We start from the raw sequence: 13,470 nt of genomic DNA, 5'->3' as shown, positions 1-13,470 counted from the left end.
GAGTCCCAGGAGGGAGAGTACGGCTGTCTCTCCTCCTGTCTGAGGAAGTGGATATCTTGGGGTGTCGCCTGGGAATGCAGAGAGTGCTGAGTTGAGCTGAGGGGATGCGGTGTGCCGAGAGCCTGAGGAGAGCGAGAGGGTTCCAGTCCCAGGAAAGCCTACACAGGTCGTGAGTACTGAGGATTGCCCCTGGGGGTCTGCTTGAAGTTAGAGGGGACCACTCCGGAAGAGGTTCTGGGATCCAGTGCCAGCTAGTTGTAAAGGGGGTACCTAGGTTGAGGACCCTGAAGTTACAGAGGGGGTACATAGTCAGTGGACCCTGAAGAGTTCAAGGTTAAAGGGGGCACCTGCAGTTGGGCCCTGAATTGTACAGAGTGTGCCAGTTGAAAGTTACAGCTATACAGAATTCGACAACATACTACCAAGGCGGGAGGGAAGTATTCAGTGACTTTTGCAGTACAATAGTGTCAGAAGTTCTACAGTTCTCAGTCCTGGATCTTCTGGACTTAAAGTCAAGGATTCAGCACTTCTATCAAGTTGCAGTGTGTTCTCATTTTTAGTGAGTGTTGGCTGGCGCCGGCTGGAGTCAAGAAAGCGCCAACGGGCACTTTTCAGGAACAAAGTCCCAAGTGTATTTAGTTGAAGCCTAAAGGAGTATCCCACTCATTCTCTTCTCCCATCCCCTTAAAATACAATAAAAACCACAAACAAAGATACCGGAGTTATCAATGCTTCAGTTCTCACACCCAGGGTTGCAGCTCACATGGGCTGGAGAGGTTACCGGTAACAATGGCAGACCCACATCAGGCACAATGCCTGGAAAACCTGCTACACCAATACTAGAGGACATCTAGGAGCCACACAAATGTTTTGTGGCTAATGCTTCATTTTTACATGGGCTGCCATGGAAATCAACTTTGGCCAAATACTGCAGAACATAGGTAATGCAAAGCCCTCTTCACGGATAACTAAGTCTATTGATTAATATGGTAGCCAGCACTCCCTGCTTTGTGGTATTGACTGGCAGCTATATGCTTCTAAGTGACCCCATAAAAATTTGACAAAAATATATAGGGCTAATGACTCCAACATTTTTAAGATGGTAATGGTAAACCTCCCCGCCAAATTTGGAACCCCCGGACATGTTCAGGGCCCGAGCTTTGGCCTTGCAAATGTACCAATGCCAAGCTTGCCATACTGCACCAAGCTGACCTAACCCCAGGGGCTAGGGGCAACAAATTTGGCACAGGGATACTAGGGGCCCCCAGAGATAGACCTCCCCTATCTCTGCGCCAAATTTGGGACCCTGGCCCCTCATAATTCGCCTACTGTGACTTAAGCCATAGTAATGTAGCACCCTCCTAGGTGGGTGCTAGGAAAAGTATATGTGTGGCCCTGTCTGCTTATCAGGGGGGCCTGATCAGTTAGTTAGGCTGTCATGTGTTTCTAGGTGTAGTCTGTTAAGTCTGGGGAGTCTCCCCAATGTATCCAATGAGGGCTCTTGTTGGACGGCGGAGGAAACCTGGCCAATAGCGCACCAGGGTTTATAGCTGTCCCAGTGGGCGGAGTTTGCCGCAATGCTCCATGGGATTGGGTATAAACCTGGCGGGAGCATGTGACAGAGCGTCTTTGGCAGGAAGCAGAGTCCCAGGAGGAGGCTGACAGCTGTCACTCCTCCTGTCAGAGAGTGAAGGTGTCTTGGGCGGTTGGCCTAGGGACCGGAGGTTGAGTTGGGCTGCAGAGAAGGGATCCAGAGTGTTGCTGACCGAGTGGAGCTGCTGGGCAGAAGTTTTCAGGAAAAACAGTGTTGTGAGTACTCGAATCTTCCCAGGGGTCTGCCTAAGATAGGGGGCCACTCCGGAAGGTCAAAGGGATCCAGGAGCCAGCTAACCGGTAGTTGTGGCACAGAAAGGGGGTGCCAAGTGTCTAAGCCCTGAAGACAAGGAAGTGAAAGGGGGAGCCAGTGTGGGTCCTGAAGCATTCAGCAGTGCAGCAAAATTGTACTAGTAGCTACCTCAGGAAGGAGTACCTAAGGCAGCTAAGAGAGGACTTCTTTAGTTGAAGCTCAATTACAAGAATAGCTCAGCGGTAACCAGCATCCGGCCAGCGTTAACATGCCTTAAGTCAGCGTTGGAGGGCATTCAGTCAGCGTCAAGCCAGCGTCAAACAGTACTATTTAATAAAAGAATGGTCTCACACAGTCCAATGAAAACACCTCCATCCCGATTCGATACAAGAAAAAGAGGGGGTGCCCTTTGGGTGGGACTTTAGATGAGGTGTAAACAATTAGTGACCATAGTAATAGGATAACAAAAAGATGACATATTTTATTCATGCAGTTGAACATAAATAGTAACAAAATGTACAGCACAATGGGTATGTGACAGTAACAAATAAATATCATAAAATGTACTCCTATATTGTAATAACTTGACGCGTTTCGTGAGTCTTGAGTATGCTCACTCATCAGGAGTATACATTTTTTCACCCCATACAGCCTCTATGATGACTGTGCTCCCCCTAGTGGTGGCTGTATATCTGTTCCAGGAGCTGCGATATACGAACAGGGAGACTCGTTTTCTCCCTGGCTGTCCCCTCCCCTTTGGGGGCGGGGCCACCTGTATATCTGCACCATGCCCTCCCCCCACGCATGAGCGCCGGAGCAGGTGCTCGTACGTGTTGGCGGGTGTTTTTCCATCTGTGGCTGTGGTTGTCAGCGGTTGCTGACCTTTACCACTGGACAACATAGGTGCACTTGTTACACCTCTGTCTCCATTACCACCTACATGGTGCTCTAGGACTGGATTCGTGCGCCTATGCTCTGGGTCTCCAGGTGAGGTTTATCATTACATTTCCTCCCCCATTCGCTGCTACTCTTTTTCGTTCTCCTTGGTCTTCTCTATGGTGCTTCACCTCATATGGATTTTCTTTGTCCTCTTACTATTCTGTCCGAGGCATGTCCTCCTTTTCACTTTATTTTCACCCTCAAGCAGACTCACCACTCGCCCTCTGTCTCCACCACCACTTTCCACCAATTGGTCTCCCCCTTTTTTTGGTCTCCACATCACTTTCTATCTTTCAACCCCCTTTTTTCTTTTTTTCACGTCTCACACACTTCCTCTCTTACATTCACACACCGCTCATCACTTATTTACACAGCACTGCACCTGTCCCACTTCCTGTACTGCCAATTGAATAGATTTCAGTATATCCACCTATATTCAACCTACTCTTGTTGTATACATCATCTGCTTGGATTGGTTTATCATTCATATAGTTATACATATCTACATATTTTATATTTTTTATATTTTTTTCTTTTTTTCTTTTTGGATATCACTATGTGATACAATTAAATTAATTTACCTTCTTACTTCATTGAGATATTTATCTATATATTTCCAGCCTATGCCTTACCACCAAGCAGAAATCTCATGTTTCACAACTGTTACCTCCTCACCTGGCTCCCCACTGTGTTCGTCACCGTCTCCAGTCCTGTCAGCTCCCGGGTCAGACTATGGCGGCCCCCATCCCTTGGGAGCATGAATTCATCATTCATCTCTGGGTTATGTGTGAGTGCGATTCCCCTATTTTGGTTTCTTATATAGACGCTGAAATATCACACTCCCTATACTAACATGCTGTCTACTGTTTTACTTTTAGATACATTTTATCTCATATATACTCCTGATGAGTGAGCATACTCAAGACTCATGAAACGCGTCGAGTTATTACAATATATGAGTACATTTTATGATATTTATTTGTTACTGTTGATGTTATCATGTCACATACCCATTGTGCTGTACATTTTGTTACTATTTATGTTCAACTGCATGAATAGAAATATGTCATCTTTTTGTTATCCTATTACTATGGTCACTAATTGTTTACACCTCATCTAAAGTCCCACCCAAAGGGCACCCCCTCTTTTAACAGTACTATTTAAGTGTCTCCACCAAATTGTGCATAGTTGAATTAAAGGAGTATCCCACTCATCCCTTCTCCCATCCAAGTTACCAAATAAGTGTAAAAAACCCAAAGATACTGGACTGGTCATTGTCTCAGTGCTCACACTTGGAGAATCATGCTTAAATGTTGTTGCAAGCTGTAACGCAGGGGGACCCACATCCAGCAAAACAGCTGGAAATTGTGCTACAGTAACATGATGGGCCTATCATGCTACAGCCACTGTGAAATCCCCAGGAATAAGCACTGACTGTGTCCCCCCCCTCATCCAGGCTGTATCCCCCCTCATCCAGCCTGTACCCCCCCCCAATCAAGCCTGTATCCCCCCCTCATCAAGCCTGTATCCCCCTGTCATTCAGCCTGTGTCACCGCTGTCATTCAGCCTGTGTCTGTGTCCCCATCAGAGTCCTCCTTTACATCCAGTGTGTCTCTGTTAGAGTCCCTCCTTTACATCCATGTCCCCGTCAGAGTTCTCCTTTACATCCATGTCCCCATCAGAGTGCTCCTTTACATCCAGTGTGTCCCCATCAGAGTCCTCCTTTACATCCATGTCCCCATCAGAGTTCTCCTTTACATCTGTGTCCCCATCAGAGTGCCCTTTTACATCAAGTGTGTCCCCGTCAGAGTCCCTCGTTTACATCCATGTCCCCATCAGAGTGCTCCTTTACATCCGTGTCCCCGTCAGAGTCCTCCTTTACATCAGTGTCCCCGTCAGAGCTCCCCTTTATGTGTTCAGTCAGAGTTCCTCTTTATTATTTAGGTCAGAGTTCCCCTTTATTATTCCAGTCAGAGTTCCCCTTTATTTTTTCCGTTCAGAGTTCCCCTTTTAATATTCCAGTCAGAGCTCCCCTTTATTGTTCCAGTCAGAGTTCCCCTTTATAGTTCCAGTCAGAGTTCCCCTTTATTATTTATATATTACATCAGTGTCCCCATGAGAGTGCCCCTTTACATCAGTGTCCCCGTGAGGTGAGAGTGCCCCTTTAATGTGCCCCAATAAGAGCTGTGTGACTGTTCTGTAATCCGATAATATTCCCGCCATTTGTCAATATGAATCTCACATAAGAATAAGCCATTCTGTCCCGCGCATGCGCAGATAGTACAGCGAGCGATGCAGAATCTGACATTAACTAAAAACATATAGGCAGCACTGACAGGTTAAAACTTTAATAGGTGCTAATATAAAAGTCCATATACCGTGACAAAATTATTAAAATTCATATGAAATAAAGTGCATGCAAAATCATTAAGTAATAAGTAGGTAAAGTGCAACAATAGGTTAAATCAAGTGTCCAAAATATAACCATAAAGTGCAAAATTTGAAGGTGCAGTCCAAAAAAATTCTTCCGTGGAAGCTAAAGTGCCGGAAAGGTGCTCAAAATCCAAAAAAGGTTCCCAAGTGCTCTTCAGGAAAAGACCCCTTATGGGGATGCACTCACCAGATTAAGAAAGTAATTGAGCCTTAGGCAAGTAAGATGTTTCTTGGTCAGATGAAGGGGTAAATGCAGCCTCACGGGTACATAGGATCTCCCTTGACCGGATGGATGGATGCGTCAAGGGAGATCCTATGTACCCGTGAGGCTGCATTTACCCCTTCATCTGACCAAGAAACATCTTACTTGCCGAAGGCTCAATTACATCCTTAATCTGGACTTTTATATTAGCACCTATTCTAGTTTTAACCTGTCAGCGCTGCCTATATGTTTTTAGTTTTTTCTGGTATTTTACCTAGTGAGCAGCAGCTTCAGGATTTATTAACTTGTTTTTTATATATTTCTTGTCACATATTTACACATCACAGCGCGGGTAATAATTTACTGTTTTACAAGAATCTGACATTAGATTCTACCCGCTCTGTCTCTCCCATCGAAAAATGCATCTGACGGACTGCGCATGCGCACCGATTACGTCAACCCCAGCTGATCGGAGAAATCAGCTGGAGTGACGTCACCTACTGCGCATGCGCAGTTCGTGGGATGCATATTTTGACGGGAGGCATTATTCGACAGGACACCGGCAACGGTGAAGAGGAGACCAGTCCCTGCGGCATGGCAGCACGGACTGGATGATATCATCCCTCACAGACCTATCTTGGAGGCCCCAGGAGGGTCCCTTCACATGCTTTTACTTACGCACAGATGTGAGTGCATACTTTTATTTAATAAATGCGTTTTAAAGTCTACACTTAGAGGCGCCTCTTTCTCTTCTTGTCACCCAATTCTAAGTGCACCAGTTTTAGTAAATCTCCCCCCACAATGTGTTGTTGTTAAACAGTTTGTGCACTCTGCATCTTCATACTGTCACCCTGACCCTACTAGCAGGTCATTTCTACTGTAGGTTAACCAAGCCAAAGTGGGTGAACTGTAGGTACATAGCACTATTCCAACAACAAAAAATGTACATGCTTTACAGGGACAGCAATAATGAGGACCCGGCTTGATGAAACTGGCAGGCAGGGTTTCATTTTGGGACTTTATGTCATACATAGGAATGTGGCAGTCAGCAGCATAATGTGTGGGTGACTATGTAGCATCCTGGCCAATCTATACCACAGTCTGTGCTGGCAATGCACAAATCTGACCTTGCTTATGCAATCAACATAACAGCGCTAAACATTTCTTTCTTCTAATTGTTTTTTTTTTCCCTCAACAGTATCATCAAGAATATAAAAGCAGATCAACCGCTTTGCAGAATGCTATTTCAGGCTGTATTACTGAACTGTACACCACTGCGGACGATGTGGACCAATTCCATAAAGGAGCCACCATCACCAATGTTGTGGGAAGTTCAGCTGGAATTTTAGGTGGAATCACCACCATTCTAGGCATCGCTCTAGCTCCAGTGACATTCGGCACATCTCTGATAGTTAGTGCTGTTGGAATTAGTGTAGCTGCAGCCGGAGGAGTCGCTGGAGCTTCTGCTTCTATAGCAGACACTGTAAATACAAAAAATAAATGTAATATAGTAAGTGAGAAGATAAAAGAAATTAACAACATGATAAAGCCATTAGAAGAAATTGCTACAAAAATCAAAGATGAAGTTAAAGTATCTTCTGGGGAAGAAGCCCCAGATTTAGTAGTGTTTGTTGGGGTGGAAGCAGTCAGATTGGCTCAGCTGGGGAGGATAGGAGAGGCTGCAGCTCGGGGGGCTGAGTTAGCAGCACAGGGAGTGCGAGCATTTCGTGCCGTTTCTGGAATCTTTGCAGCACTGTTTGTATTCATTGATGCTACCTTTCTTGTAAGGGTATCAGTAGAGCTCCATAGAGGTGCTAGAACAGAGAAAGCAGAAGCGATAAGGAAGATCTCAGATCAAATGCTATCAACATTACATGACATGCAAGAAAACGATAAGAACCTACTTGATGAAATGAAAGGATTTATGTTAGAACCTACTGGGTAATGAAATGCATACCAATGCAAGCAAGCCTATACATGTACTGTACATATATTAACAGTAGCTGGGAAAACATATGAAGCCCTTACCTAAAAGTGATAAAACTTACAGAAGTTCATTAGCATTACTTTGTTTAAATATCTGTTAACCTCCCTGGCGGTATGATTCTTTTGGATTTTAGGTGCTGAAAGCGGTACCATTATTTTGCATGTAATTCTTGTGAATGAGCAGTCCAAACCAACTGTATACATTTATTATATATATATATATATATATATATATATATATATATATATATATATATATATATGTATGTATACATATATTATGTATACATATATTATATATATATATATACATATATTATATATATATATATATATATATATATTATATATATATATATATATATAATGTATACAGTTGGTCTGGGCTGCTCATTCACAAGAATTACGTGTGTATATATATATATATATACACGTGTGTATATGTATATATATACATATATATGTATATATGTATATATGTATATATATATGTATATATATATATATATATATATATGTGTGTGTGTGTGTGTGTGTGTGTATATATATATCTATATATATATATATCTATATATATATCTATATATATATATATATATATATATATATATATATATATATATATATATATATATATATATATAATGTATATGTGTATATATATATATACGTATATATATATATATATGCTGTATATATATATATATATATATATATATATATATATACATATATTTACATAAAAAGTACAGTAAAACTGCAGGAAAGGGCACTGGGGGGCAATGTGCTTTTATTTTATTTTGAACGGTATCAGTGTGTTTGGTGCATTTTACATTTCAATTTGCCGCCGGTTCCACCCCCCGGCGGACGTCACGTCGCCGGAGACGGAAGCCGGGGCTCGCAGACGATCGGGAGAGAGCTCCGCCACCGCACACCGCCCGCAGTCTTCGCTGGATCCCGGAGAAAAGGTAAATAAAACCTACTCCAGCATCCAGCGATCTTCTTAGCGCTACCCCGAGTGTGACTCGGGGTTACCGCTTTTGGCACTAAAATCTTACCCCGAGTCACACTCGGGAATACCGCTAGGAAGGTTAAATTGTACACTTTTTATAATCATAAACAATACACAATGACTTTTTAGATCACAAAATTAATCTCAGGACTTAGAAGTAAATATGAATTTTTTGTATGTACACTATATTGCCAAAAGTATTGGGACACCTGCCTTTACACGCACATGAACTTTAATGGCAACCCAGTCTTAGTCCGTAGGGTTCAATATTGATTTGGCCCACCCTTTGCAGCTATAACAGCTTTAAGGTCCGGTTCACACTTATGCGATGCGGGAAGGCTGCGAATCCGCAGCCTGTTCCCGCATCGCACACGCACCCCCGGCAGTTCACACTGCCATATGCGATATGCTGGGGGCAGGGCCGGACTGACCATCGGGCAGACCGGGCATATGCCCGGTGGGCCGAGGCCTCCGCTCCGGGCGCATGAAGTGCAGTCACAGACAGACAGTGTAACTATGTCTGGACTGTGTACCGATGCCGGCGGTTGCCGCTGCTGGCCTCTCCGCGGCCAATTCCGCGGAGACTGAAGGCCGTCCGCTGCTGTCCCCGACTCCCCGCCACTCACTCCTAAGCACTGGGCTCAGCTGGCAGCCGTGCTGATGCTGAGCTGAGCCCAGCGCCGCTCACTGCGGTCGGCTCCGCAGCGGCATCCATCATAAGTGCTCAGGAGGGGTGGACCGGCGTAAGGGGATTGAAGGCTGAAGGGGGTGGAGCTAGAGGCCGGGGACCCCCTGCTTGTTGTCGGGAAGAAGCGGGAAGGAAGTCGCCGGCACCGCACCGCACCGTAGACAGCCAGACACTGAGGGAGAGAGGGAGAGACAAGAACAACACCGGCTGCTGCAACAAGGTATGGAAAGGAAACAACACACTGTGTGTCACCGCTGGGATTTGTGGTTCTGGGCTGGCCTCCACCGCAGAGCAGTGTTCTGGTCAGACTGGTCTGGAACTGACTGTCACTGCTAGAAAACATGTGCCATAATGCCATGCCAGTTTGCTTGTTGCATGTGATGTGACAGCCAGGTGCACATTTTCAATTTGAAAATGTGCACCTGGCTGTCACATCACATGTAACAAGCAAACTGGCATGCCGCATGGCACATGTTTTCTAGCAGCAGTGAGTCACTGCTGCTAGAAAACATGTGCCGTGCGGCATGCCAGTTTGCTTGTTACATATGATGTGACCGCCTGCCTCATCCCATCTCTCCCACCGCCATCACTCTGCCTCATCCCATCCCATCCCTCCAGCCGCCATCCCTCTGCCTGATCCCATCCCTCCGACCGCCATTGCTCTGCCTCATCCCATCTCTCCCACCGCCATCACTCTGCCTCATCCCATCCCATCCCTCCAGCCGCCATCCCTCTGCCTGATCCCATCCCTCCGACCGCCATTGCTCTGCCTCATCCCATCTCTCCCACCGCCATCCCTCTGCCTCATCCCATCTCCCGCCGCCATCCCTCTGCCTGATCCCATCTCTCTGACCGCCATCACTCTGCCTGATCCCATCTCTCCGACCGCCATCACTCTGCCTGATCCCATCTCTCCGACCGCCATCACTCTGCCTGATCCAATCTCTCCCACCTCCATCACTCTGCCTGATCCCATCTCTCCCACCGCCATCACTCTGCCTGATCCCATCTCTCCCACCGCCATCACTCTGCCTGATCCCATCTCTCCCACCGCCATCACTCTGCCTGATCCCATCTCTCCCACCGCCATCACTCTGCCTCATCCCATCCCTCCGACCGCCATCACTCTGCCTGATCCCATCTCTCCCACCTCCATCACTCTGCCTGATCCCATCTCTCCCACCGCCATCACTCTGCCTGATCCCATCTCTCCCACCGCCATCACTCTGCCTGATCCCATCTCTCCCACCGCCATCACTCTGCCTGATCCCATCTCTCCCACCGCCATCACTCTGCCTGATCCCATCTCTCCCACCGCCATCACTCTGCCTGATCCCATCTCTCCCACCGCCATCACTCTGCCTGATCCCATCTCTCCCACCGCCATCCCTCTGCCTCATCCCATCTCTCCCACCGCCATCCCTCTGCCTCATCCCATCCCTCCCACCGCCATCACTCTGCCTGATCCCATCTCTCCCACTGCCATCCCTTTGCCTGATCCCATCTCTCCCACCGCCATCTCTCTGCCTGATCCCATCTCTCCCGCCGCCATCCCTCTGCCTGATCCCATCTCTCCCACTACCATCCCTCTGCCTGATCCCATCTCTCCCACCACCATCCCTCTGCCTGATCCCATCTCTCCCACCACCATCCCTCTGCCTGATCCCATCTCTCCCACCTCCATCCCATTGCCTGATCCCATCTCTCCCACCTCCATCCCTCTGCCTGCTCCCATCTCTCCCATCGCCATCTCCCTGCCTGCTCCCATCTCTCCCATCGCCATCCCTCTGCCTGATCCCTTCTCTCCCACGACCATCCCTCTGCCTGATCCCATCTCTTCCACCGCCATCCCTCTGCCTGATCCCATCTCTCCCACCGCCATCTCTCTGCCTGATCCCATCTCTCCCACGACCATCTCTCTGCCTGATCCCTTCTCTCCCACGGTCATCCCTCTGCCTGATCCCATCTCTCCCACGGCCATCCCTCTGCCTGATCCCATCTCTTCATCAACATCCCTCTGCCTGATCCCATCCCTCCCACTGCCATCCTTCTGCCTGATCCCATCCCTCCCACCGCCATCCCTCTGCCTGATCTCTCCCCCCCTCCCATGAGGCAGTGGTGATGGGGGGGATAGGGATGACATCGGTAGCGGTGGTGGTGGGGATAGGGATGACATCGGTGGCAGTGGACATTGTCATTCCTATCCCCACCACCACTGCCACTGATGTTATTCCTATCCTTACCACCACTGCCACTGATGTCACCCCTATCCTCATCATTCCCACTGATATCATCCCTATCCTCAACACCGCCACTAATGTTATCCCTATCCCTACCACTGATGTTATCGCTATCCCCACCACCACCGCCACTGATGTCATCCCTATCTCCACCACCGCCAATGATGTCATCCCTATCTCCACCACTGCCACTGATGTCATCCCAATCCCCACTACCACTGATGTCATTCCTATTCCCACTGCCACTGATGTAACCCCTATACCCACCACCACTACCACTGATGTCATTCCTATTCCCACTGCCACTGATGTAACCCCTATCCCCACCACCACTACCACTGATGTCATTCCTATTCCCACTGCCACTGATGTAACCCCTATCCCCACCACCACTGCCACTGATGTCGCCCCTATCCCACCACCACTGCCACTGATGTCACCCCTATCCCCACCACCACTGATGTCACCCCCTATCCCCCTATCCCCACCACCACTGCCACTGATGTCACCCCTATCCACACCACCACTGCCACTGATGTCACCCCTATCCCCCACCACCACTGATGTCACCCCTATCCCCACCACCACTGCCACTGATGCCATCCCAATTCCCACTGCTACTGATGTCATCCCTATCCCCACCACCACTGCTACTGATGTCATCCCTATCCCCACTACCACCACCACTACTGATGTCATCCCTATCCCACCACTACTGATGTCATCCCTATCCCACCACCACCACTACTGATGTCATCCCTATCCCCACTACCACCACCACTACTGATGTCATCCCTATCCCACCACCACCGCTACTGATGTCATCCCTATCCCACCACCACCACTACTGATGTCATCCCTATCCCCACTACCACCACCACTACTGATGTCATCCCTATCCCCACTACCACCACCACCACTACTGATGTCATCCCTATCCCACCACCACCACTACTGATGTCATCCCTATCCCCACTACCACCACCACTACTGATGTCATGCCTATCCCACCACCACTACTGATGTCATCCCTATCCCACAACCACTACTGATGTCATCCCTATCCCCACTACCACCACCACTACTGATGTCATCCCTATCCCACCACCACTACTGATGTCATCCCTATCCCCACTACCACCACCACCACTACTGATGTCATCCCTATCCCCACTACCACCACTGCTACTGATGTCATCCATATACCACCACCACCATACGAAACTACATACATATTTTGGGGGCGCCTGTCAACAAAAACCTTGATTTTACTGCACGTGTAATATATGACCCTGCACACTAGAATGAGAGCAATAATTATAGGATCATTATTCATGGTAACTCTGAACTGATGACCTCTATGATCTTTAATAGCTTTGCCTATGGAAAATATAGGGTACTGAAATGTGTTGCTATTTTCGGGCATGCATAGTCTTAAGGTTTGACATGTTGGGTATTTATTTACTTGACACAAACTCATCTTTTACATTTTACCCAAAAATTGGGTAATATATTTTGAATGTACCCTAAAATTACCTGTTATCTCTTAGACTGGGTTCACACCAAATGCGAACTGCATCTAAATAGCAACCCATCCATGCAAACAGATTGCGGAGTGTATGTTAGGTTAACGACACCCCGCAATCAGTTTTCAAAACGCAGTGCGATTTGCAGAATCGGATAGCATGGATGTGCAGGCTAAATACAGTATAACTAAAAAACATCGAGAAACCGGTAGTTGTTCATCATTGGTCATTTTGTTTAAAAAAAAAAAATGGGCTGCTCAGCCTAAAATGCCCGGGCCTATTTTTTGTCCCAGTCCGGGCCTGGCTGGGGGTGTCAATGTAATCTTAACGACACCCCCAGTTTGATCGCATATCGCAGTGCGATCTTGCAGTTCGCACAGGATCGGATCGCACAAGTGTGAACCGCTGTGCGATCCGATCCTGATGCGGCTGCAAAAAAGGGTCCTGTGCGTGTTTGCTGCGGGTGCGGTGCGAATTTAGCCATACAAAGTGTATGGCTAAACTCGCACCGCACAGCCGATCGCATGTAATGAAGGAGCAGTTCGCTCCGACATTACATGCGAACCCCACACTCGCATAAGTGTGAACCGGGGCTAAC

The 13,470-nt window shown here is 47.4% G+C and overlaps 3 protein-coding genes across 3 annotated transcripts in view; all 3 read left to right on the top strand.

Moving 5' to 3' along the window:
• LOC309548982 (apolipoprotein L4-like) overlaps positions 1-13,470 on the top strand; it is a 646,785-nt gene that overhangs the window by 58,141 nt on the left and 575,174 nt on the right. The window lies entirely within an intron of this gene.
• The window catches only part of LOC309550127 (apolipoprotein L3-like), a gene marked incomplete at its 3' end in the record, with an annotated part of 466,585 nt that overhangs the window by 58,020 nt on the left and 395,095 nt on the right, over positions 1-13,470 (top strand). The gene's annotated exons all lie outside the window — the stretch shown is intronic.
• LOC309550128 (apolipoprotein L3-like) lies at positions 905-7,502 on the top strand (the record flags this gene model as incomplete). Its single annotated transcript, XM_082250576.1, has 3 exons — positions 905-941; positions 3,406-3,509; positions 6,619-7,502. 3 exons carry the CDS (start codon positions 905-907, stop codon positions 7,363-7,365), a joined length of 888 nt encoding a protein of 295 aa, XP_082106702.1. The 3' UTR covers positions 7,366-7,502.

The sequence above is a fragment of the Pelophylax lessonae genome, assembly GCF_965119305.1.
Source record: "Pelophylax lessonae genome assembly, chromosome: 3".
Lineage (NCBI taxonomy): Eukaryota > Metazoa > Chordata > Amphibia > Anura > Ranidae > Pelophylax > Pelophylax lessonae.
This window is presented reverse-complemented; position numbering and strand designations above follow the sequence as displayed.